The sequence below is a fragment of the Ammodytes marinus genome (genome assembly GCF_949987685.1).
Source record: "Ammodytes marinus genome assembly, chromosome: 1".
In the NCBI taxonomy this organism is placed as follows: domain Eukaryota; kingdom Metazoa; phylum Chordata; class Actinopteri; order Uranoscopiformes; family Ammodytidae; genus Ammodytes; species Ammodytes marinus.
Window position 1 is genome coordinate 17,117,137 of NC_137230.1, and position 27,758 is coordinate 17,144,894.

At 41.2% G+C, this 27,758-nt stretch overlaps 2 protein-coding genes across 5 annotated transcripts in view; one reads left to right on the forward strand and one right to left on the reverse strand.

Annotated features, from left to right (window-relative positions):
• Positions 1-137: 137 nt before the first annotated feature.
• On the reverse strand, positions 138-21,227 carry sltm (SAFB-like, transcription modulator; the record flags this gene model as incomplete). 2 transcript variants are annotated; one of them, XM_080049349.1, is made up of 20 exons in its annotated part: positions 138-1,297; positions 1,399-1,553; positions 2,046-2,175; positions 2,292-2,603; positions 4,341-4,514; positions 4,784-4,908; positions 6,554-6,734; positions 6,819-6,955; positions 7,052-7,108; positions 7,197-7,291; positions 7,388-7,548; positions 7,627-7,724; positions 9,091-9,240; positions 9,342-9,454; positions 9,564-9,607; positions 10,198-11,005; positions 12,263-12,290; positions 19,633-19,688; positions 19,781-19,868; positions 21,093-21,227. In XM_080049349.1, 20 exons carry the CDS (start codon positions 21,225-21,227, stop codon positions 1,183-1,185), a joined length of 3,162 nt encoding a protein of 1,053 aa, XP_079905475.1. In that variant the 3' UTR covers positions 138-1,182. The 2 variants fall into 2 exon arrangements, with proteins under 2 accessions (XP_079905475.1, XP_079905474.1); XM_080049348.1 differs by having other exon boundaries at positions 2,046-2,178.
• A 4,776-nt stretch (positions 21,228-26,003) lies between these two features.
• Positions 26,004-27,758, forward strand: part of rnf111 (ring finger protein 111) — a 37,054-nt gene continuing 35,299 nt past the window's right edge. For all 3 annotated transcript variants that reach the window (XM_080049548.1, XM_080049549.1, XM_080049550.1), the window contains exon 1: positions 26,004-26,458. The gene's annotated coding sequence lies outside the window, so the exon portion shown is untranslated. The remainder of the gene's footprint in view (positions 26,459-27,758) is intronic.

Below are 27,758 nucleotides of genomic sequence, written 5' to 3' on the forward strand. Positions count from 1 at the left end.
TGACAGAAGGCTACCGAAGGGTTGACTACCACTACTTTTTCACCTGGAGAAGAAACCCAACAGCTGAACCTCCTATTTGGAATAACTGGCCTTTACTGGAGAGGAAAGCATGAGACTACCACTGCTCATTAGCGGTCTGTAGTTTATTCAACCAATTCTGACAAATGTGTAGGTAAAAAGTGTGTGACAGTCTAAGTACATGCAACGCAAACCAGGAAGTTTTGGTTCAACTTTGAAAATGTACCAAAAAAATTCATCGTTAGGAACAGTTCTTAAACAATAAAGAAAAAAAAATGAGATGGAAAGCAAGATGATGGTTTAGTCACAGCTGACTGTCTGTTCCACTGAAGGATGAATATTTTGTAGTTTTAATCAAACTACAAAATATAAAGATTTCATACCATGTACTAAAATTGACTCAAAGTACCTACTGCTTATATCACAGATTGAAATAATGCACACAGCCTGTCCCAATGCGATTTACAAAATCAAATACAGAACCCAACCTGCCAGAACTAGAGCCAGTCTGCCAGGTGAAAATAAAATAGTTGTGTGTGTTATGGTACATTCAGGGACAGTGTCACCATTTGAATTGCCCTGCAGTTACATAAAGCAATTTTTTATTTTGAAGGACAGTAAGCAATTCAACTCACACATATGAGCAGCATTTTTGCTACAATGTAGGGTGGTTTACTCTGACCTCTTTTCAGAAAATCCAATCAATCATTACAAAACAGGACTTCCAAACCAAGTATGACTTTTTCAAAATAAGAGTCCTTTGTCACCCTTACAGAAGAACATCCAAATAAATGAATGATCCCTGCTCCTTTGAGCTTTATTTTACACTAAAATAAGACATATTACGGAGGACAAAGCGACTGGAAATATACATACAACACTCAATTAGAGAAGTTGGTAACATCACTTGAAAACTTGTTACAAAGAGCTAGGGCTCTACAACATCTTCCTAGAGATAAGTAAAACATGTGCACAGGGTTGTTATAACTGTAACAGCAAAACTGTCAGGAAAAAAACCCTACACTGGAGGTAAACACTTCTCTATACAAAATAAAATAGTGTCAACCATCTCATGGCTTCAAATGTGCCACCTAAAACAGTTGATATTCTAAAAATAAAGAGTTTAGAAAAGCCTTCAAATTTCCAGGTGTTTTAAAGTGGCAGTTAGTAGTTCTGCCGCGGCGTTCCTTTGTAGGGCTTGAATCCACCCACGTTGCCAGCGCTGGGAACAGAGTTGTTGGTGATCTGTACAATTCGGTTCAGTCCAGTTGACGAGTGACTAGAGAGAGCAACAGAACTCAAGTAAGACATCGGAAAAACAGGGTCATACCGTTTTGAGTGTGTCAGATGTGTTACTATTTATTTGTAAGTTTGATGTACCTGGAAGGAGCCATCATGCTTCCCCGGGTTTCTCCAATCCTGCGATTATCCTGGTAGCCCCCCGCCTGTGAGCTTGAGCCACCATGCCACTCCTTCCTCAGTCCTTGCTCCCTGTTGTGACGTTCCACCACCACCTGGCGACCAGAGCTGAAAGGCTACAAAGACACAAGAGACAAGAGCGAGTCTTCTATCAATTGTTTATGGTATGTGAGAGCTACAACTTTTACACTGAAAGTTGGAATTATAAAAACCTAGACGTAGTAAAGTACGACTCATTTTAAAAGTGTAAAATGTTATCTGGCAGATGTATGGGTCAACAAAAGTTTTCTACAGCTGTGTTTTTTATACCAATTCTCACAGCTTACCAAATATCTACTTTTTTTCCCCTCAGTAAAAGTTCAGAACGCCAAAAAGGATCACATTAAAAATTAGAAAAGCAGAAAATGAGCACAACACCACCTTTGAGACTTCAATCATTGTCAATTCCCTTTCTCTCGATAGTATTAATTAATCGTTTGGGCACTACAATTTTCAGACTTAATATAACCTTAAGGGTTTACAACCATATTATTTTGCATGACCTGTCAATAACCTGAACCTGGACCAAAGAAATGCACTAAAACTCTTATTCAAAAGGGTAAGCTGACCTGATCACTCATCACCATGGACCTTCCCCCATCTCGATCATTAAAGCTGCTCCTTCCACGGCTCGATGAGGCAGTTCCTCTCAGTGCAGCGCCTGGACCATCTCTTCCGCGCTCTGCGCGCATAGGTCCTCTGCTAAACCCAGCATTACAGCAGACATGGGGAGTACAAACAAAGTTAATTACCTTTTTGGAGAAACATAAGTCAATTGACGAAGCTTCTTGTGCATAAGTTGCATTATGTTTTACCGTATATCTCCCTTGTTGGTGTTTATCACGCCATCATTCTTCCAGCCATGCCCTGCATCCCTGGGTGATCGGTTGTGTGACAAAGCGGGCATTACAGGTCTGGCCCCCATTGGGCGTTCATGCATGGGCACCGGCCGTCTCTCATCTCTGTCCCTGCGGTCAGTGTCCCGGAGCTCCGTTCGAGGAGGAGGTGGTGGCTCGGCTCTGCGAACTGTCTCAAAGTTCTTTGGGTAGCGATCGAAGCCAGAGCCTTCTCTGTTAGGAGCAGGGCGACTCTTCTTTACCTCTGGCTCACCGTCAAACCGGTTACGCCTGAAGAGAAATCAAAATGCCATTAACCACATCATAAATTACCAGGCTGCAGCATAGAACAGCAATCAATGTTGTAAGATCCCCAAAACATTCACTCTATAAAAAGGGCCAACCTGCAGTGGTGGCACATGTGCATTGCGAATGTGACATTTTCAAGACTGGTCTAGATCTGATCTATAGATAGATAGATAGATAGATAGACACTTTATTGATCCCTTGGGAGTGTTCCTTCAGGGAAATTCAAAAATCCAGCAGCAGCTGTAGTACATACAACAAGACACAAGCAAGTCACTAAAATGCATCAATATACATGGTAAAAAAGTAAAATACAGATTTATATTTATAAATACATTTTAAAAAGAAGCAGCAGCAGCAGATGTTAGCAACAGTTATTAATTTATATCTCTGTTTGACCTTAGTGTGTAGTAATAAATAAATAAATAAATAGATTATGCAAGCTGTTGCGGTTATGTTCCATCAGCCACCCCCCTCCTCCCTCCATGTGTGGAGTTGTGGAGTATGATGGCACGATGGACAAATGAGTTTTTTAGTCTGTTGGTTCTGCATCTGGGGAGGAGCAGCCTGTCACTGAAGGAGCTTCTCTGGTTGCTGATGACAAGGGCCCGAGTAAGTTATGAAACATATGTGACAGTGAGCCAACATGCACAATTACAGGTAAATAAAACTGAATCAGTTTCACTGGAATTCAGTAATTTCTTTTATTACTTTCATGTGCTTGCCCTTGTCAGAATTACTTCAGTGCAAAAAGGTCATATGACCGATAATGTTCAATTCCTATATCTTAAAGGGGTAGTTCAGGATTTTAGACATAGGGCCTTATTCCCAAGTTAGCCTTGGTGTTCTTTATCAGTGGAGACAGTTTTCAACACATTTAATTCAGTCCTTATAGTTGCAGAGTGCGCTCGTGCTAAGCTAGCGCACGGCATCGGGGGGATATCTAGCTTGCAACTAAAACAGTCTTACCCACTCCACAGTACACCCGAGGCCAATCAATTATAACGCCAGACTATCGATGTAAATGTCTGTGTTGATAGAATAATTTTAGAAATAAAACCAACCTCGCATATTGCATTTTGAGGGACTTTATTCCTTGTAGGCTGCTGCAGCGGCGGACTAATACCTAGGTTACAGGCTCTATAATAGTTTGTTTACCTGCTGCTGCCCGTACCTGTACGAGCCGGAATACACTGATGAAGAATTGAGAGGGATGCTCAAAGGGCAGAAAGAGAAAGAGCGTCTGTAGAGACAGCCCCCGCTGGAGCTGCAGCAGAGAACCGGGACAGAATGACGGTAGACTGGTGGCAGTGCAGTTTCAGTTTCTGTCCCACGCTGCTCTGTTTACTTTCTGCTGTAGTGATTCGGTTACACAGCAAAGTAAAAGTCCGCTGCTGCTAAGAAAGTAGTCACTCAAAATGCGATAATTCATGCGATGCGAGGTTGGTTTTATTTCTAAAATTATTCTATCAACACAGACATTTACATCGATAGTCTGGCGTTATAATTGATTGGCCTCGGGTGTACTGTGGAATGGGTAAGACTGTTTTAGTAGCAGGCTAGTATTCCCCCGATGCCGTGCGCTAGCTTAGCACGAGCGCACTCTGCAACTAGAAGGACTGAATTAAATGTGTTGAAAACTGTCTCCAATGATAAAGAACACCAAGGCTAACTTGGGAATAAGGCCCTATGTCTAAAATCCTGAACTACCCCTTTAAATACCTGTCAAACGTGTTGGGCTGCTCGGAAGCAGCCTCTGGAAAGCGATTCCTTTCTCTGGGACTGAAGTTTGTAAAGCGGTTCTGCTGCCGGTTGTAGTTCGAGCCTTGGTTCAAACGGGCATCGGGTTCCGACTGCATCTTTTTGTTCCCATTCCAATAGGAATCGTCTCTCCGACTGGAACATTAAACACAGACATACCTCATGAGTTGTCAGCGTGGATAGCAGCATTTATGTATTTGCATTGTTTCCTCAGTTCAATGAGAAATCAAGGCGAAGTTATCCCTGAGGATCAACTTGTTTTTTTCTCCATAGGAAACATTATTCAAACAGATTAAATAATAAATGTAATGAGTCACCGCTTGATTCCAAAAATGTTGATACTAATAACACCACCATGAAACTGCTGAGGGACAAAAATTAAATAAATAAAAAAAACTGTATACCCATGTTCAACTTCACGGCCTCTTTTGAGGTTGTTTCTCTTTTCTTGCTCGAAACGCAGCTGCTCCTGCTGCCGCCTCAGCTCCTCACGCTCACGTACCATGCGCTCTGCCTCTTTACGCCGTTCCTGAAAGAGGAAATGATAAAAACACAAATTAAAAAACGACTTTGTGAGAGACACTGGTATCGTTACACAAATGCAAGCTGCAACAAATCCCCATAGTCTGAGTGACTTTAACAACTTTTTTAAACAGTTTAGATAAGGGATATCCAATATTCTTAATGATATTATTGACAATTCATTAACTGTTAACAGAAAAGATTACATTTAGCCTATCTTTAGTGAAATGCATTAGTGCTCCCTTGCCTAAATGGACACTGGCACGACATTTTGAGTTAACAGACATGTGGACTAATCTTCTGTTAAAATTCACAGTTAAGATATATGGTGGAAAAGGAGAGAGAATAAGAGTAAGTGCGAGACAGACTTCATGTTATTATGAAGGCTTACTTGTTTTGCTGTTCAATTATGAAGTGCGCTACCCTTAAGGTGCGAACACACCAAACGCGTTGGGTGCGGTGGCGGCGTTGAAAAATCCTATTTTTGCATAGGGAACCATTGGTTTAGGCGCGATGATGCGTTGGCCGCGTTACAGCGGCGTTTTGGGCGCGGTAGCCGCATTACCAAAGTGTCACTGCACCATCGCGCGAGTTCAAAAAATTTAACTTTTAACGCTCCATCGCATGACGTTTAGCCGCGTTGGCCAATCAGCGGTGAGCTTGACCCGACGTCACGGACATCGGCACGGTGGGAGGACAACACAGAGGCTGAGAAACACCGAGTAGGAGGAAATGTATTTGCGGCTGGCTGGTGATATGAAGCCGCTCGGGGTTGGGTTAGAAGACGTGGGGAAACTGAGCCAGGAGAATGGGCTTCCTGGTTAATTCAGTGAATATGTGCGGCTGTGCTTTAGCCGATAAACCAAGTTAGCACCGGTCGGATAGCGTTAGTTAACTCACCCGGTTGTGTGCGGCCACCACCTCCATATAATGAACCCAAACATAACGGCTAAGTCCGGGGAACTTTCACAACGAGTACAGCGAAGCACCGGTGTTTATGCCTATATCTACGCCAGCCACGGTCCCGTCACAGCCAGGTAGGGTAATGTAGGCTACTTGCCTTTATTTTCTACTGCCCTGCGCACAATGCTGCTGTAAATGTGTTTGGTATGGTGCTGCCTTGCCGTTTGTGTTCATTTCCGAGTGACGTGAATCTGTAATGCTGTTTTAAGGCTATTTGTTCCGTTCAGTTGCTGTTTATTTGTCTTTTGGCACAATTGTTGGCCGTGTTGTTGTTGTTTTTGTGCGGACATGAACGCCGTTGTGTCGGGTCGGGTCTGATCGCAGCCATGGTTGATTAGGGGAATAAATATATCGGGGGGGAGACTAGCTGCGTAGCGTTGGGCGCGTTGAACCATTTTTTGACACAAAATGACCAAGCGCCAGATCAGGTGCGTTGGGCGCTTTGGCCACCGCACCCAACACGTTTGGTGTGTTCGCACCTTTACCCTCCTGAAGTTCTATGTCTGTCGGAGAAATGCTGATTTTTACGAGAAACTGCGTTATTGTTTTGTTTTACCCTTTGAAGTCAACTCTGGCCTAAATCTGTTCACATAATGATGAACCCCTGAGATGGAACGTTTTCAGAGACGCCTGAAGATTTGACTGTTAAGTAGTTTAAAAGCAGATGAATGTGCTCAAGCTCACTGTACCTGTTCTATACGGACTCTCTCTCTCTCAAGCCTCTCCCTCTCCAGGCGCTCCCTTTCCAGCTTTTGTCTCTCCATCTCCAGTCTCTGGCGCTCCCGCAGCAGGTTCTCTCGCTCTTCTCGCTCCCGCAACAGACGGACACGCTCACGTTCCCGCCGCTCTCCCTCGGCCATTTCACGACGCCTTAAAACAAAACAGAGTATCCTTTATTTAGCATTTTAGGACAATAGATCTGCTAAATGTGAACTGTGTGCTGTTGCAGACTACCTGTGCAACACCTGGGCACGCTCCACACGAGCATTTCGTTCACGCATCCTCTGCTCCTTAATCTTGTCAAAAGGCAGAATGGCAATGTCTTCCCTCTTATTCATATAAGGGCGAGGTCTGTCTTTCATCATCTCCAGCTGGAAGGGGAAAATAGAAATGATTGTTGAAAAAAAGCTAATAAGTGAGTGTTAAAATCAAATACTAAGCGATATCTCTAGAGCAGAGTGGCATACCTCTTCAGGAGGTATCAACCATTTTGGCCACCTTTGAACATTCATGTTGACAAACGGCTGAAAAAAAACAGAATCTCGTCGTTAACTTCCATTCATGAACATTGTTAAAATGTTTTAAAAAATATAATAAAATGAAATGTCTTACCCTTTCAAAATTCCTTCCCCTTCTGAAAGGTCTTTTTCTGCCAAAATTAGAATCCCTATTGCCATAATTCGTCATCTTGCCTGGACTTTTTGTCCCTAGAGGAAAATAAAAAAATCAGAGAAAACAGACATTTGCATCTGGAACAACTCGACTGGATTACATTTTAATAGAGATAAAGGAATAAAACCTACGGCCATGCTTTCTGTCATCTTTCTTTGCAGAATCTGCTCCCGAGTTGGATGAAACCGATTCAGGTCTTCCACCTTTTGCCTCCAGTTTTTTTGTTGAATCTTTGTCCTTTTCTGAAAGTTTATCCAATTTCTTGTCTTCTTTTTTGTAAGACTGTTGTGCTCTACACAAGAAAAACAAATTGTTAAATGAGCTTTCAATCAACAAAGGATAAACTTGTCATCTTTTTTCTGTCACCCACTTGGTGTTCAATTTCATCCCTGTTGAACTGCGCTTATCGCTCGTTTTCTCCTCCGCTTCCTTCTTTGAGTCGTCTTTTTTGAAAGGATCACTTTTGGCCTGAAATACAGTAGCAATGAAATAAATTATACAGGTCCATGATTTCCAAGGATTTTTCTTTTTCAATACAATGGTAGTTAAGGCAGGAGGCATGTGTTTTGTATGCGCCCGCCTAACCATTAAGTTATGCAGGAAACCCTTAACCCTTTAGGCGCCGGGTTTTATTTTTAAAAGTACTAGATTTTGACAACTAAATTTCAGAAGGATCTGGATTGAAAGTGGTTTGAGATAGAGACAAATTGTGACTAGGGCTGTGTCAAAATTGATATCGCGATACTTAGTTTTGCGATATCAGTATCGATTTTTATAACTAAAAATTGTTTTGTTTTTATAAATTTTTCAATGATTTTTTTTATTATTTTTTGATTTTCAAGGCTTTATTGACACTGCAGAGAGACATATGAAATGGGGCAGAGAGGGAATGAAATGCAGAGAACAATCACGGGTCGATTCAAACCCATGTCTGCTGTCAGGCCTGAGCCTCTAGGATACTGACTATTGAAGTTAGATCAATTTTGTTTATAAGCATACTTAAGATTCACTGTGTCAGAAAAGCACACTGATCTGTTATCATTTTCAGTGTGTCCTGTACAGTTAGTACAAGAGTGAATTGGATTTGTTATTTTGATGTTATGGCAGCTGCAGCAGTGTTTGATCATTTGCCAAAACCAAAAAAAAGGAAGAAAAATAGTAAAGGAAGTTGTGAATGAAATAGTTTTGACTTCATTTGTCTGTGCAATTATCAATATATTGTGCTGTTATGTTTGGCAAGGCAACTTGTTTATGGAATATCGCAATATATCGTGATATATCAAGATACGCAATATATCGTGATATATCGTATCGTGACCAGTGTATCGTATCGCTTAGTCCTTGACGATACCCAGCCCTAATTGTGACTGAGACAAATATTGAGAATGACCTAGTTTATCTAGGGAGTAAATGTTCCCATCTAATTAGCATATTGTGACATCATATGGCGGCGGCCATGTTGGATTATGTAATTTCCATGAAATACCTGATATTTTGAAAGAGAGTTGAACTTATAACATCAGATTCACCCCCTCCATCCATTTGTAATGATGTCCACTTTGTTGTAAGCCAACAGTTACTACTAGAACTAAAACTACACCACAAAACTCATGTAAAAAGTAGGCGTTTTTATGTCTGCCAACTAGTGGAGGGGAGTTTGAACAAAATATAACACTATTTAGAGAAAACAGCTGTTTGATTCAGTACAGCGTCATGTCGCAATTTTGCGACTTTGGCGCGTTAAAGGGTTAAATCCCCATTCATAAAAAGGGCAGACGTGGACCAATAAAGGTCTCTGCAGAAGAATTGGCTTGACATCCGTTTCTTAACTTACCCTTTCAACAAATATCTGCTGTCCATGAAGCTCTGTAGAATCAATGTGGGAGACGCACCGTGTCACCTCTGTACTGGAAGACATTGTCACCAAGCCGTAACACTTTGCACCAGGACTTCTTGCATTTGTAACCACCTTGGCACTTAAAACCTGTTGGTAACAGAAAAAAAAATGTTTGCCCCCAAAACACTGACCATAAAACGGGTTAACAACTTAAAAAAATAAATAAAAAAGTGCATCAGATTATTTACCTTCCCGTATTTGCCAAACAGGTTCTTCAGATCAGCTGCTTTGGTGTTTGAAGACAGGCCGCTCACCCATAGGTTACGAGAAGAGCTGCTGTTGCTGCTACTGGTGACGAATCCTGGCGATGAGTCCCAAAACACATTCAGCATGTATACAAATATTGACTCAAGTTCAATTAAATTCTGTTTTAATTATTCTAACAGCATTTTGGATACATTTATTCTTACCTTTTTCATCTTTTGTAGATTTTCCATCTCTGTCTTTTGAAGAACTACAAAGCAAATGGTGCAACAACAAACAATGGAAATAAGTGAAGGTGAATATAGCCTTGGGGTAGACACATCTAGTGGAATACAAACACCACATTTTGTACTTTTCAAGGGGTGAAAAAAGAAAGAAATCCTGTAGGCAAGGCGTAGATCTGAGCCAATGTTTCAAAGGCTTCATTGCTTTTCCACTGTTGAGATGGGTCAGGTTGTCAGCCAATTTATTCCCTGGACCAATGACATCTTCAGAGGTTTGTTCAACTTCACAGCGAATCATTTGACCAAAAAGAAGACAATAAAAAACATCACAGGGACTAACGCTCTTTTACAATGCCTTGTGTGGAGGCTGGAAAAAGCTTTAAAACGTCTGGAGAGGTCAAAGTAACAAAACAAAGAGGTGTATTCTCAGCTCCTGGTTATTGTCACAAATTAACCAACTTCAGCACACAAATCAAAGTAGTAAATGGCAGGATTAGGTACATCAGTGAACATTTCCCTTATGGCCAAAAAAAATTCTTGAGGCTACCCAAAATGATGTGTTCTTAGAGAGTTGGACTTGGTAGTAGTATCAAAGAACTGACATAGAAAGACAAACCTCTTTGCTTGACCTGATGCCCCAGTAGCGGAGGGGCCTTTCTTCCCAGAATCCTTTTCTTTGTCTCCCGTTTCAGCTTTCTTCAGGGCCTCTCTGCCATCTTTCTTCGTGGCCTCACCCCTGGATCCTTCATCTTTCTTACCATCTGTCGCTTCCCCCTTCATGTAATCGTCTTGGCCCGTCTCAGCAGAGGCATCTGGCTCATCAGTGCCCTTCTCGGCCTCTGGATCTGGAAGTTTCACATGTTTACCTGTATCCAGGAGATCGTCACCATCGACATCGAGGGTGAGGGCGTCTTCATTTTGCATCGAGACGGATAGGCGATCCTCCTCAGCTTCTTTAGAAGAATTCATGGCTTCATCGTCCTCGGGCAGTTCGCTCACTGCATCTGGGTCTGCCTCCCCATCCACCTCAGGGTCGGCATCCTCATCCACCTCAGGCTCGGCATCCTCATCCACCTCAGGCTCGGCATCCTCATCCACCTCAGGCTCGGCATCCTCATCCACCTCGGCCTCAGCCTCAGCCTCTAGCTCGGCCTCAGCCATCACCTCTGGCTCGGCCTCTAGCTCGGCCTCAGCAATCACCTCTGGCTCGGAACTGACCTCTGGCTTGGCTACCGCATCCACCTCTGGCTCAGCATCTGCCTGGACCTCTGGCTTGGCCTCCACCTCTGGCTCAGGCTCTGAATCAGCCTCAGCTGCCACAGCGTCTGACTCTGGTTCAGCCTCAGCCTCGGGCAAAGCGAGGCTGTCTTCACAGGGTGCGGACTTTGAATTTTCGCGAGTACCATCATCTGTATCCGTTACATCTGAGGGATATAATGAGGATAAACATGGCAAAACACAACTTTTAACATTGACATGTCGATTGTTACTTGACCTAAAAAGTAGAATAGAAAGCACATTTTAGTGTTAATCGTCATCGAGGGCGTTGACACCACAGGAAGACAAAACACACAATCTTCACCGAATATGGGGGATGATTCAGTACTCTTCATTTCTTGACACATGTACAGTTGATAATTCATAGAACTTGCATCCCAGATGCTTCCTACAATATGTCCTCATCCTGGTGGGATTCTTGTGACAAAGGAACATCTCATCCGTTCATCCATCCTTGTTTCAATTATGCAAAATACATCACTAGCTGGTCAGTCCATGGAAAGTCATCTGATCTTTTTCGAAATCTTCAATATCTTCCAATATTTCTATAATAATATATGTCCCCAATGATCGTCATCAAATCCAACTTGCTGAAGTGTCGAGTCTGCTCTAGACAAATATGTGTCCCTTCTGTCACAGTAGCCTTTCCTTGCCAGTCCAAGGTAATACTGTGTCTCAGATCTCTTCATTGTAAACACCATGCCTTGGTTGTGGTCAGCTAGCAGGAACATGTGCAATTTGATGGATGTCCTCAATGATTGTATGAAGTCTCTTGATCTTTCAGTTGCCTCCTGACACAAGCCCCTGCAACTTTACAAGCCGTCTGGGGTCCTTGAGCTAACCCGAATCATTCCCAAGCTGTCCACGGAAACGGGAGTCAAATATACATGCCTACCCGGTGAACTTATCACGGGTCCACCAATGTTGTCAGTCAAAATGTCAACAGGGATGTCCAAAGATCCTCAAGTTCTATTAATTGTAGATTCTTCCATTTTATTTGTCATAATAAAACATCAGCTTGTGTGAACCTTCACTACTCTTCTCGCTGGGGGATGTAGGAAGTCGAATGCAGGAGGAAGCAGAAATCCATTGAAGAAAACCTTTTGATGTTGGTGATATCCAAGGAGTAAAGTCAACCCCACATCTGATTATTCTTGTGTACCACTACCAATTAAAAATAAATAAAAATCGAGTTGTCTTCAGAATAAGTTCAATAAGAAGGTCCTTGGCACACCTTTTTGTGCATTGTGACATATATAGTGTTGTAGCAAGAAGAAGCAAGAAATACCGCCAGATGTAGGTTATGGATTATACCTGGAGTTTCTTGTCACCATAGATGTCAGCTGTAAAAATGAAACAACTTAATGTTAGCATTGGGCAGCACAGTGTGCCAGCCTACATACCTTTTTCTGATTCGTACTCTTCAGTTTCCTGGAAAAGAAAAAAACTGACGTGAGCTGACAAATACTTAGAAGCAATGTAGAGCAACAAAAGATAGTCATAACTGTCTACAGAAAGTACTTGTGGTATTTCTATATTAAGTATAGGCTTCTGTTATGCAATAAATCATAAATGAAATCACACATCACACCAAGGGCGGACGTGAGCTACAGTAGGCTCCTAAGGCAAATCACACAACACATTAATTGTGTTTGGTTACAATAGGTATTAATTAAGTACGGGCCCTCAAGTATTGAGGGCCCGTAATTATTGCTCTCCACCATACTTTTTCTTACTTCTTCCGCCTCATTTTCTAGCTCCTACTCCTCCCACACCGTTACACGCAGACATGCAAAAATGTCACACAACGTGCGTCCCCACCCCACGGAGTGTGCTATTATTCAGTTTTTTGAATTTCCACTAGGGGGCGCTGTTATTAAGCCCCGACTGAAGAAAGTTTGAGAGGCCACGCCCCGCACACCGTAAGTCCGATTTACTTGAAATTTCTCACACATGTGTATGTTAGGGTGCTCTACAAAAAAGCCTCTGGGACCATAAAAGTCCGCCTGGGAATATTTTCCGCTAATTAGCATAAACTGAAAAAGACGGTTTTAACCACAACTTTGTCAAATTTTACTCCATCAACACCAAATTTCTCACGAAACCCCGGAGGACTATGACACATGTCTGTAAAATATTATTAAGCTATCTTAAAAAACATGGCCGCCATTGACCAAAACGTTTACGCAGGGGCGGGGCTTATTAGCAAATTGGCCATAACTCCTTGACCATAGGTCCTATCATCATCAAACTTCCTGGATATGTGCCGAAGTCATGTGGGAGCATGTCCCTCTAACCTTGTCGAGATAAACCATAGGGGGCGCCACAAGTGCGAAAACCATAATTAAAAAATGCAATGTTTGACAGGCCACGCCCCTTTCCCCCTGACTCTGATTGCCTCGATTTTTTTTACACATGTACAGCTCATGGTGCTCTACAATAAAGCCTCTTGGACCATAGGAGTCAGCCATGATTTTTTTTTTTTCATCCCAAATTTGCATGACCTGAAATACAGTCAAGTGACATCTACTCCGTGGATTTCCAACCTATCATCACCAAATTGTTTACACAGCATCAGGGGACCAACATACACACGTGTATAAAGTTTTAGCGAGATAGCTCAAAAAACATGGCCGCCCTTAACGAAAACGTCTTCGCGAGAGCGGCTGTTTTTCTGCAGATTGCCACGATTGCAACCTTCAATCGGCCACAACTCGGGACTTGAGTTTGGAAGGCGCGCGGCGGCGGTTAGTAGAAGCTTTCGAGCCCGGCCGACGGGCGGGGCGCCGCCGATGCGGGGCTGGTGGTCAGCGCCGGGCTGCCCGTAATTTCAAAATCTCCGCGGGATTTTGTAGTTTATATTGAACTGCTCCAGCTTAAGTTTCACTTTTGTTTCATCTCTGTGTCATACCGCAGGTCGGATCAGATGATCTGTGACTACAGTGGGAGTCAGTCTAAAGTAGGGCTGGGCAATAATTCGATACGATTAGTAATCGCGATTAAACTCCCGTCGATTAAGTCAATATGCGTTTGACATAAATCCTCGATATGAAAATGAAAAAAAAATAAAAAATAAAAATAAACTCAACAGCCAGTCAGATTACAGTTTTTGCATTTCCTGTCTAATTACACACCCATTTCCTGGTGCGACGTGCATGTTTGAGCTTCAGCGGTAAGGAAAGAGGAGGAGAGCCTTGTGTGATCACCTCGGCAAGAGTGAAGAGTGTTGTGTTTAGCGAAAAATGTCGGCGCAGCACTCTTTTATAGTGCTTTTCCTCTTCATTAAATTAATCAGTGGGCTACACTCAACAGTGTCTTGCTGCTACAATGACACCATAGTCAGGTAGCTGCCGCAGCCAGTGCTGTTTGCTCACTGTCTCTGTCGACTCGCCCCGAGCCGTCTCTGTGCATTTACCGGAGTTGTACGCTCACAGCACGGGGGGAATATAGGCTATTGGAGCGGCCACACAGAAAGTGTGAAAATACGCGACAAGTATTAACCGCCGTCTGACCGCTGCTATCAGCAGCGCGAGCGGTGGTTGCACTAAAGGCTGCACTGTGTGTGTCCCACTGCTACGATGACACCACGTAGCTGCCGCGGCCAGCGCTGTTCGCTCACTGGCTCGCAACACGGGGGGAATAAATATAGGAGCGGCCACACCGAAAGTGTGAAAAGTTTTAACCGCCGTCCGACCGCTGCAGCTCTCCTGTCTATCGTATCGTATTTTGCGGTAGTTGAACCTTATGAAAAACTATCAAAAAAGAAGCAAAGCTACTGTAGCCTATAACATACAGTTAGCTGTTCAGTTCAGCCTCATTAGCCTGCTGGTTTTACAATGTTTACATTTTGCACTTTCTACTCACATTTCTACTTTTTAAAATAGCTGACATGTAAAACCAGTAATTCTCATATTCATATTTTATATCTTAAAGTTCAGTACTTGTGTCAGTGCCTTTATTGATCCAATAGTTTACTTTTTATGTATGGTTGTGCCTCTACAATATGTTTACATCTTACAAGATGTTTGCTGTAGCCCTGCCAAAGGAGTTTAACGTGAAAGAAGTCAGAGCTTTTATTTTTATTTACAATATTTTCAATAGGTTACAAGGCAAGCTATCTTATATTGTTTAGTTAGGTGCAGTTAAAACATGTTTGTGAAGTTAAATGTGTATATTTAAATGTGATTCAATGTTCTCTTATCACAATATGCTAATAAACAACATTGTATAGTTTAACTAATGAACACTCTGGTTTCTTCAAGCTTCAGCAGTATAACACTATATATCGTGATTAATATCGATATCGATCAATATCGAAAGAATAATCGTGATAATATTTTTTGCAATTATCGCCCAGCCCTAGTCTAAAGTCAGATGTTCACTTGTCAAAAAGCTAAATTATAAAAATAATACTCTGTCTGTCTCTCTCCACTGCACACTCAGTCACTCGACAGCATCAGCCAAAAAAAAATTAAAATAAAAAAGGAAAACTCCCGATGGCATCAGCTGAAAAAAATAAATAATAATAATAATATTTCCAATCGTGCCATCTATTGCCGATTCCATCGCCTATCAGCACAACCCTACAATGACAAACAGGCACACAGTTGCTGTAGCTGCCGCTACCAGTTTGTCCAACTTAAAAATTTCAGATCGCAATTTTCCCCAGTTACCCCTAGGGCTGGCCCGGTATTATTCAAATATTAGTTTGTTAATGGCGCTTTTCCACTATGTGGTATCAGCTCAACTCGGCCCAACTCACATTTTTTGCGCTTCCACCGCAAAAATATGGTATCTGGTAGCGGGTGCTTTTTTGATATCGCCTCGCTCGAGGTTCCAAGGGAGCTGAGCCGATGCTAAAAGGTGACATTGGCAGACTGCCGGCCACTGATTGGCCAGAGACTCCCGGCTTCATTCTGTTGTATATACAGTCTCGTGTGAAAGTTTGTGAACCCCTTGAACCTTTTGGAATTTTATTTATTTTTACCATTATTAATAAATTTTTATCAATACCAGTATTTTTTATATGAAATAACAGATGTTTATCAATTCAAAAATTCTCTTTTCCAGAAATCAATCGTTAAAAGACATAAAACAAATTATTTGACAACTGTTGTATGTGCAAAAGTTTGTGAACCCTGAGCTGCATTGATTAAATTGAGCAAGTAAACACAATCAGATGGGCCAAATTGCGTCATGAAATGGACCAATGTAGTGAGAGATCTTTAGGGAAGAAATTGGGCGGCACAAGATAAAACCAGGTCAGTTTAGGATCACCAAAGTGAACCCATACAGGTCAGACATGCTAAAAGGGAAAACAATCTCAGAGGATCTCAGGAATAGAGTTTTGATGTTGCACATTTGTCTGGGGACAGCTATAAATTCATATAAAAAAATTTGAGCTCCATCGGTCCACCCTGAGGCAAATCATCTACAAATGGAGAGCTTTAAGAGTGACTGAATATCTGCCTATAAGTAGACCTGGTTTTATCTAGTGCCACCCAATTTCTTCCCTAAAAGATCTCTCATTACATTGGTCTATTTCATCAATCAATTTGGCCCACCTGATTGTGTTAACCTGCTCGATTTAAGCAATGCAGCTCAGGGTTCACAAACTTTTGCACATACAACAGTTGGCAAATCATTTGTTTTATGTCTTTTAACAATTGATTTCTGGAAAAGAAAAATGTTGAATTGATAAACAAACATCTGTTATTTCATATAAAAAAATACTGGTATTGATAAAAATGAATTAATAATGGTAAAAATAAATAAAATTCCAAAAGGTTCAAGGGGTTCACAAACTTTCACACGAGACTGTACACTCCCAAACTCTCTGGGACTTTGAGTGCATTTTGTCTCACCGTGCCTTTTCTGGCTCCCTTTCATTTTATTTGCATCACAGATCCGAAAGAAACTTAATGAAATGTCCATATATTATTCGCTAAGCTCACCCAGTTGTGTTGGTTGTTGGGGATGTTACTTTAAACATACTGTACACGACACGAGAGGAGACATGTAGGGCAGGAGCTATAGCCTAGTTAGCCAGCTGGGACAGAAATTATAGCTTCCGATTACATTACAAGCCTCGGACTGCACTGATTACAAAAAATCCTGCAATAAATTATTCAGGCTGAGACACGACTTGCATTTGAAAACACGTATCCTGAAACAAGCACTAAACAACTTCAACTTCAACTTTTTGATGCCCGTGTTTACGTGCATAGGGATGCACGTGACGCATCCCTAAAGCTGACTGAGTGGCAGTCACACATTGGGACGCCAATCCTCCCTTTTAATGGCCCATAGCAATATTCTTCTACTTATTTTAGCAAACAGATACAAGGGGGGTATTTCTTAAACATTTTCCATCCGTATTTTTGGTGGTGGGCTCAGTTAATAGTACAACAACTGCTCGTTATTTCTGTTTTGCTACTTGGCTCCGCCCACGTTCAGGAGGTACTATTTGCAGTGGAAAACGACCCGTGCTGCTACCAAAACCGAGTTGAGCTACATATGCGGTGGAAAGCGCCATATGTTAGTATTCGAAGCCCAAATCACTATTCGCAAGCTTATTTGTTTTATATAATTTCAAAAGATTCTTGAAATGCAATATATTCGGTCTGCAAATATATTTTTTTTTAAATTACATTATTTGAACTTTGACCTAGTTTGCCGCTGACCTTTCAAAACGCAGCCGATGAGACCCTAGCTTTAGATTACGTGATTTTGCCAGAGGCAAACTTAAATCGACACCAAGCACAGTTCAGGGAGAGCGAGGGATGGACCCCGTCGTAAAAAGCGGATTCATTCATGCTGAAAACAAAGGTCTGACTCTGCACCAGTGTTGCGGCCAACTAGCGCAATGTTTCTCAAATCCTGTATTAAACCCCACCTCTTTAGACTTGCTTATACTGATTTATTTTGTATTTTAGTTATTTATTTAGTCGTTTGTTTTTACTGCTCTGTAGCTCAGTTTTAATGTTGTGCACCTGTTTTTACCCATTTGTACATGTAATGCCTCGTTTCCACCGAGTAGAGCGGGTCGGAGCAGTTCGGTCCGGGTAGTTTGGCTTTTCATTTGCCAAAAGTTGGGTAGGGTACGGTTTAAGCGCACCTAACCGCTCTGAGCCGCTCCAAATCTCAGTACTCCTCCGTAGGGGTACTAGCCGCCTGAAAGGGTGCCGAAAATGCGGAGCTACACACTGCCGTCATTTGATTGGCCGAAATAATTATTTCCGCCTCGTGTAGTCACCTCGGCAAGAGTCTTGTGTTTTGGCGAAAATGTGAGCACAGCACTGTTTATTGTGTGGTGTTTTTCCTCGTCAATAAATTAATCAGTTGGTTATAGGGGTGTGAACGTTTACAAAAATGCCTAACCGTGTACACAACGATTTTTTTTTCGTGTACACGGTTAACCGTTACGTCATTGTCCTCGTGCCCCCGCCATCTTGTAGGCGCGCGCGCACACACACACACACACGTTCGCCGTCATAATCGCGCTTCATTCATTTCCTGATTAATATAGCCTATCGCTTTCTACATGTCCACGTTAAATGCATGTTGAACAGGTGTTATAAAGTTCGGGCTACTTACGAGCGTAGTTCACGTCAACCGGGTAACTTTAATCTTTAGGTTATCTTTCATCACTCTTCAATGGCTGTGAGTCGAGCCCCAGCACGGTGACTCCCCGTGTGTGTGTGTGCGCCGATACACACACTCACTCACACACACTCGCAGAGGGACAGACAGATTCTCGGCAGACTAGCTTTTATCCTCCCCAATTAGTTTATTAGTGATGTAAAATCAATAAACGCGTGTCTCCAGAACATATTTAAAAACTTTGAAATTTGAAAAAAAAAAAAAAAAAAACGGTTTTCGTTTATTGATTTTTCCTAAACGGTTATGATTTACTAAACGGTTACACATGTACACGTGTACACGTGCACACCCCTAGTTGGTTACACTGTGTCCCACTGCGTAGCTGCCGCAGCCAGCACTGTTCGCTCACTGTCTCTATGAGTTGCACCGAGCCGTCTCTGTGTGTTTACACCATAGCCTAGATAGTAGTAAATACACGCTCACAACAACACGGGGGGAATAAATAAAAAAGCAGCTGGTTTCACCGAGCAAAAACGAGAGACCGCTGGCTTGACCACAGTTGGTCGAAAGAATCATTTCCGCCTTGTGTAGTCACCTCGGCTAGAGTGAAGAGAGTCAGTGTGTTTTGGCGAAAATGTGAGCGCGACACTGTTTATTGTGTGGTGTTTTTCCCTCGTCATTAAATTAATCAGTTGGCTACACTGTGTCCCACTGCTACGATGTCACGAAGCTGCCGCAGCCAGCGCTGTTCGCTCACTGTCTCTATCAGTTGCACCGAGCCGTCTCTGTGCTCTCAACAACACGGGGGGAATAAATAAAGAAGCGGCTGGTTTGACCATGCAAAAACAAGAGACCGCTGGCTTGACCACAGTTGTTCCACAGCCCGATAGTTTGACCCACATTCTGGCGGCGGCTATAGCAGTCCAGCCTAAACCCCGCCCCACCAGTAAGGGTAGGGTCATAAACCCCGCCCTACCAGTAAGGGTAGGGTCGGCGGTGGAAACAACGCCGAGATTCTTAAAAGTGAGCTGTCCCGCTCTGAGCCGCTCCGCTCCGACCCGCTCTACTCGGTGGAAACGAGGCATTAGATGTCCTTGAGTGGCATGAAAGGTGCCCAAAAGTGAAATGTATTATAATTATTCAACATTTACAGAAACATATGCCACAGTACCTTAGAAAACACATCTTCTTCCCCTGGTGTGTCTGCATCTGAATCCACCCTTTTCCCTGAAAAGTGAAATAAATCAAACTTGAAAACATGAAAAAAGAATGGACTCTTAGACATCTTGCCTCGTCCATTATATTTTAACCAAAGTTACCTTTAACTTTTCCAGATTTCCGAGCTGACGTGTCAGGTGAAAGACTGATTTGAATGTACTCTGGGTCACCACCTTCATCCTCAACAGCCTTTAAAAATGACAAATTATTTAATTAAAACAAAAACACAACCTGCTGATAGTGAGCCACAATTTGACTGAAGAGGAAGCCTAAGGCACTTCTTTTGACAATCTTTAAAAATCAGCCCAACATCAGCAACATTAAATATGGCTACAAATCACCAGTTAACCATTTCTTCTACCTTTTCAGGCAGCAAAAGTGGATTACAGATTTCAATAGAAACTTGAGTACTTTTGAGGTTTAGGGTGGACTAAATTAAAAATGTGAAGTTCTCTTATGGGTGTTGAACATATCTGATCGCACAAAGATGTGATTATTAATCAATTATGATGTCAAATGCTGTGTATCTTGTCTGTGAATAGTTGAAAGCTAAACCATATGGACGCAGAAGGAATTCAAAAATGTATTTAACGGTGTGTGTGTGTGTGTGTGTGTGTGTGTGTGTAATAAATGTTTAGAATAGTTAAGTATTTTGAATGGTTTTTAAAGTCAATCACTTCTAACACCTGGACGTGTGCTAAAAGTTTTTAATTTCCAGCCCAAAAATGTTAAGTCTAAATGGACAACCTTGTGAATTCTGAATCCTTCAATTAGACAATAATCTTTTTCATCATCTTAAAAAAAATGTCACAGATAACTGATCACACAATTCAATGTGATCGATGAGGATACATTAAGTGGAAACACAAACCTGCTTACCTTCCATTTGACACTACACTTGGTTGAGCATGTGCTTGGTCCTCTGCACAGTAAACAATCAAGCTACTCGTTTACACTGTCACTCATGTGTAATCCGTTACAGGTTTCCTATAGCTTAGGCAATTTCTATTATAAAATTGGAGCAATTTCAACGAATAGATTTCAGCCCAGGGATCAATTTATAATTTGTAATTTCTGTTTCTCATAAACTTACAGGTTTAAAAATGTCGTAACATTAATAATATGTATGCTATCATTTAGTCACGATGGACACGAACCCAACAGCTGCTACATTTAACTTGATTTCCAATAGGTACAGGTGTATGTGTAGATGTTTATCTCTAGTGTAACTAGCTAGACAGCAATACAAACAAACTGGGGCATTAGTTGTTTCAGTGGTTTGATTGCGAACTTTCCTGGAAATATTAGGGAATTCTGGTAACAAAATGCGACAACATGAGCTACCGTTAGCATAGCTTCACAGCTCGGTCAGCCATTTTACTACAAAAACAAGCTCCGTAATTTTTTAATTACCTGTTTCAGCCTTGAAAGAAGGACGCTTTTAACACCGGAAATGTCCAAATTCCTTTGTTTGAGCTCGGATTTAAGGTCCACAACTCTTAATTCGGTTATTTTCTTGCACTCCGTGGAAATGGCACCCGTCGCCATTTTACCTAAAGATTACTGTTGGTGCGCGCGCAGACCGCTTCTTGTTCGCTGCGTTAAATTGTCGTTGTTTAAACTCAGCCGCCGGAACGCCTTCTCCTCCACTGGTGTCAGGGGAGAGAGTGAATGATTGAATTAAAACAGTTTCAGACTATTGTCCCAAATCATATCAAACATATTAAAAAAGCGAACCCCAAAACCATTAGGCTACCTGTTTAAAACCCTTAGTCCATTTTACGGACATTTCCTTTTTCTTTTTTTTTTACAATTTTGGAAATCTGGTAAGAAAGTGTATTTTTATATGATAATGTTATTTCCAGCTCTAAAAAGTTGAAAAAAAGGACGTACAATATTTTGTATTGCTACCTCAATGAAAAGTCCATTTACGTACCTTAGCGGGACGAGTGTGAGTATTTGACACTGCACAAAAAATAATAATGCATAAAAATCAGTTTTGCTGCTCAGCATTGACATATCCCAGGCCTAATAATTCAATACACAAAACAATTATTTGCATGTAGCAGGCCTATATTGAAAATAATAATTTTTTCTGTTTTTTCCATCTAAAATACGATGGCATCATGACACAAACCTGGCATTTAATGGGTTAAAACATTTAAAAAACCATAAATATTTTATATCAATATAGTTAGGTCAGATGTAGGGTAAAAGAATTGGCAAAAAAAAAGTAGAAAAAAATGTATATTATTTTTTATAGCTACCTCAATGAAATGTCCATGTCCACACATTTTTTAGTTTGCATGTAGTATATTGAAAATAATTATTTGTTTCTGTTTTTTTCATCTAAAATACGATGGCATCATGACACAAACCTGGCATTTAATGGGTTAAAACATTTAAAAAATCATAAATATTTTATATCAATATAGTTAGGTCAGATGTAGGGGAAAAGAATTGTCAAAAAAAATATAAAAATATAATGTATGATATTTGTTATAGCTACTTCAATGAAATGTCCATTTTACGGACCTTAGCGGTACAAGTGTGCCTGATATTATAACGGTTAAAAGCGTTGAATGATACTTTTCCCCCCCAAAATACATCTCTAATAGCCGGACGTTATGAAGCATCCAGACCATAACATATCCAGACCCCTCAGAGGCATAGTAGGCCTAAACTAGGCTACCTACGCTCTCCCACTATTTTAGTATTCCCAGCTAGGGTTAAAACGAAACAGAGGTTAAGCAGCTTTTAGTTTCTCTACTCCTTCACCTGTGGAACAAAATTCCTGAAAACCTGAGGCCTGCTTAACCTGTTTTCAACTCATTAAAATAAGGCCTAAAACCATTATTGTTTAATTGTAAGTGTCAAGTTCCTGTATTTGTCATTTGCACAAGAGCAACAGGAGCAGTCGTTTGCTGTGAAATTCTTGAGTTTTGGGATACTTTCAACGATGCATCATAAAAAATAAAAATGTTTAAAGAGAAATAACAGAAGTGAAGACACAATCTAAGACCTAAATGAGACCAATTGAATCGAAGATTGATAAATAAAATAAAATATACTTGTCCAGCATATATCCTCTAGAGGGCGCTCTAGTATTTGGAATCAAAGATATAGGTTAGCTGATAGGTGATACCATATACAGGTGAAACTCGAAAAATTAGAATATCGTGCAAAAGTTCATTTATTTCAGAAATTCAACCTAAATGGTGAAACTAATATATTATATAGACTCATTACATTCAAAGTGAGATATTTCAAGCCTTTATTTGTTATAATTGTGATTATTATGGCTTACAGCTTATGAAAACCCCAAATTCAAAATCTCTGAAAATTAGAATATTACATAAAATCAATAAAAGAAGGATTTTAAATACAGAAATGTCGGCCCTCTAGAAAGTATAATCATGCATATGTACTAAGTACTTGGTTTGGGCCCCTTTTGCACGAATTATTGCCTAAATGCGGCGTGGCATGGATGCTATCAGCCTGTCTGTGACACTGCTGAGGTGTTATGGAAGCCCAGGTTGCTTTGATAGTGGCCTTCAGCTCGTCTGTATTGTTGGGTCTGGTGTGTATCATCTTCCTCTTGACAATAGTCCGTAGTTTCTCTATTGGGTTCAGGTCAGGAGAGTTGTCTGGCCAATCAACACAGTAATACCATGGTCAGTCAACCAGTTACTTGTGGTTTTGGCACTGTGGACAGGTGTCAAGTCTCGCTGGAAAAAGTAATTCAGCATCTCCATAAAGCTTGTCAACAGACAGGAGCATTAAGTGCTCTAAAATCTCCTGGTAGACAGCTGTGGTGACTTTGGACTTGATAACACAGTGGACCAACACCATCAGATGACATGGTGCCTCAGATCATCACTGACTGTTGAAACTTGACAGTGGTCTTCAAGCCCGTTGGATTTTGTGCTCCTCCACTCTTCCTCTAGACTGTGGGACCTTGATTTCCAAATGAAACGCAACATTTAATTTGGATCAGTGATAATTTGAGGTATCGTCATCTGCTGCTGTTGGTCCACTGTGTTATCAAGTCCAAAGTCACCACAGCCATCTACCAGAAGATTTTAGAGCACTTCATGCTTCTGTCTGTTGACAAGCTTTATGGAGATGACAATTTCCATTTCCAGCTAGACTTGGCACCTGCCCACAGTACCATAAACCACTGGTAACTGGTTGACTGACCATGGTATTGTGCATGAATGGCCAGACAACTCTCCTGACCTGAACTCCATAGAGAAACTATGGACTATTGTCAAGAGGAAGATGATACACACCAGACCCAACAATACAGATGAGCTGAAGGCCACATCAAAGCAACCTGGGCTTCCATAACACCTCAGCAGTGCCACAGGCTGATAGCATCCATGCCACGCCGCATTTAGGCAATAATTCATGCAAAAGGGGCCCAAACCAAGTACTTAGTACAAATGCATGATTATACTTTCTAGAGGGCCGACATTTCTGTATTTAAAACCCTTTTTTTATTGATTTTATGTAATATTCTAATTTTCTGAGATTTTGAATTTGGGGTTTTTATAAACTGTAAGCCATAATAATCACAATTATACAAGTTAAAGGCTTCACATATCTCACTTTGCATGTCATGAGTCTGTATAAGATATTATTTTCACCTATAAAGTTGTATTACTGAAATAAATGAACTTTTGCATGATATTCTAATTTTTCGAGTTTCACCTGTAGTAGATAGTTTTGATGCCTGTAAAAAAAAACAACTCATAAACTAACATTATCATCATAAAGGCCAAGGCTCCTACAGCTTAAGACAAGTTAGATTTAATGCTTTTTAAGACTTTTAATGCCACTCAGAATGAAATTAAAGACTTATTTTACAATTAGCAAAACTGCTAAGAAAAACAACATCAAATAAGCTTCTTCGGGTTAGGGACAATTTTGCCTTAAACGAAACATTGGTCCAGTGAAAAGGTAAGGAAGTAAGAAAATCTCCTTCAAATGTTGAAATTTGGTATGCTGATCTGCGTAACCCTTGAAGGTACACACACACACACACACACACACACACACACACACACACACACACACACACACACACACACACACACACACACACACACATCTATAATTACACATATCCTTATGATATATTGTCGAAGATAGGAAGATGAGAGTGTCCCCTTAAGAACGGAGTAGTTTTATAAACACAATCTGACTTGAAAATGTGAACGGGATTGAATTTGTATTGGTTATCCTATCCTCTCCTCAGATCTGCCTCAGCCGGTCTCCACTCCAACCATAAATAAAACCTCCACAGTTTTGGAAACAGAACCTTCTCCAGTGCAGGGTCTGGAACTCCAGAGTTCCAGAGCTCAGAGCTCAACTCAGAATCCCTTGCCACCTTTCAGTCCTGCCTCAAGACTCATCTCTTGTTCTCTGCCTTCTCCTAGTCGCCCCTCCCCATCAATGTGTGCATAAATCTCTGTATGTTGTTCGTTGTAAAGTGACTTTGAGTTGTTTAAAAGTGCACACAAGTTGAATGTATTATAATTATTATGAAACGCATTGACCTCGTCAGCCCTATTTCACAAAAGCTGCATCTTCAGTTAAAAAAACAGCACCAAGGAGATTCAAAATGAACTCTAGCCTATTGTGTGTAGCTGTGGTCTTTATCATAACATGTCTATATGAGTCTGAGGAATTTGAACACAACTGAGGCCCACAAAGGAACACATTGTCTCAACCCTTTGTTGCACAACATGGGTCAAAAGTAACCCGACTCAGTTTTTATTTTCTATATGTTTGCAATACATAGATGTCATCATTCATTATTCCAGGTAGGCCCTATTCCTCAGTTAACTTCTGATCATCACAAATCCTTATCCTTTCCTATTTTTCCTATAGTTTTTTAATAAAAATAATTTTTGCACCCCTCTAAGACAATATGGGTAAAACCTGTATGCATTTATTCCATATGTTATTTTTTTCTTGAATATCTTTTATAGGCTATGTTGTGCCTTCGATAGACTGTAAAGAACTTGAAATTAATATAGCCTAGTAATTTTGACCCATGTTAGGCTATGGTCTACATCAAGACCAGGCTGGTTGGATGTTTGAATATTCCCCATATTGGGGAGCATTGTTAATTGAAGTGTTATATAGGCTATCTGAACGTAAGACTGCATTTCGATATTGACAGATAAACATTATAAGGTATTGATGTCGCAAAGTGTCGTAAAGTAGCTGGTGGCTTGCGGGGATGTGGCGCCCCCGCGCGGCGCTGAGCGACAGCGTCCGTGTTGTATGTAGCGAACAGACGACCTGCTGGGTAAACAAGAGTGGGTGCCTCGGAAAGGCAGGAATGGCAACTTCGTCGAGGGCTAACATTGAGACATTTCTATCCTGTCAAATAGACGAACAACAGAGTGGCGGCGCTATCTTTTAAGAAGCGATAGGATTCCTCTGCGTGTAAAAATGTCTGAGGACAATCGGGTATTTGAAAAGTGAAGTGGGACTAGCCTTTATGTTAGCTTAGCTGGTAGCCATCCTGGGCCCCATTAGCTTCGATCTTGCTGCCCGGATCAGCTCGGGACTGTGTGTTGTCAGTTTCACATCCTCGGATCGCGATTTCTATGTAGGCCTGCATAGCTGCAGTTAGGAGTTAGCATTTAGGCAAACTGGCCTGCTTTCAACGCTTGTCATTATTTCCTGCCATCACACACAGGATTTTAACCTCACATGATACAAAAAGGACGGTGGCACATATCGAAAAAAGGACTTAGACCAAGGTACGTGTTGTCTTTGTTGTCTTCTGTCTGGAGTATGTGTCAGGCTAGGTGGCTAGCTTTCCACTTTGCTTTTCTCTAGATAAAACCTTCACACAGGTAACTAACATTGTATATGTATATTTTAATGCTTCTCCATTTACTATGAGTTTATCTGGCCTTGGTCACTTCAGCAGCGTTTGTGGGATACAGATATACAGACAGACAGACTGCCTGACAGCAGCAGGGCTTATTGTAATTGTTAAGCGTTGTAGAAACTATGCTTAGCCTCAGTTTCAGACTATACTGTCAAGCTAAATACATCTATGAAGCTGTGTGTGTGTGAGTGTGTGAGTGTGTGAGTGTGTGTGTGTGTGTGTGTGTGTGTCTTTTTTGTGTTCTTTTTTTGCTTGCCTAGTCAGAGTGGTTGAAAGCACTGTGTTCATCGTTAGCAGCAGCTCAGCAGTCCTGTCTCAGTCGTTCATCTTGAATTGGTTTACTGTTGCCTTACACCAACATACATACATTTTGTGCTATAGGTTGGGCCACTTGATATTCTCTGCATCATCTTTTACTTATCATTATCTTGGCCCTCTTTAGAAGACAGTTGTGTCATTCAGTCCTGATTCATTGGGGATGTTTTCCCTTCAGGGTTGTCCTCTGGGGCCCCTGGATTCATGCTTGTCATTGCACAGCTTTCTCTCTCTGTGGCATCTTTAGGACTCTCACTCATCAGTGAGTTGTACATTCAAATCAGAAATAGCCTTGTGTGACTTGTGTCCTAGATAATGGACTCACCAAGCTGACATTGTCACTAAAATCCTGAGAAAAGCATCAACCTCGTAAAAAGCTTCAGGTCAAGTAAGTCACACACCAACCAACTATTTATGAAATGAGTTGTGAATGACGAATGAAATGACTTTTCTTATAGTAGCAATATCTAATGCAGTACAACATACAGAAACATCACATTCCTTTACAATCTATTGCAGTTCAAAATAAGCAGCAGACACTAGTACCGGGGATGATGTGTTACACTTTTACTGAAACAGCAGAAGAAAGTGAACTTGGTGGTAGTATTTTTGGAGCTGTTTCCATTATCATAAAATTCCATACGAGTCTTCAATTTGCAGACAACTGAGGCCCTCACAAAGGAACCAAATGTCTTAAACGCAATAAATGGATGTCTACATATTTACCATGTTTGGTACAGACCGGCTTTGTTTATAAAAAAGTTTTTATTTTGCTGAGTAATAATACAAAGTGATATTGACGGATGTGTGCAAGACATTCCGTTTTTCTTGATGTTTGTGAATTGGCAGTT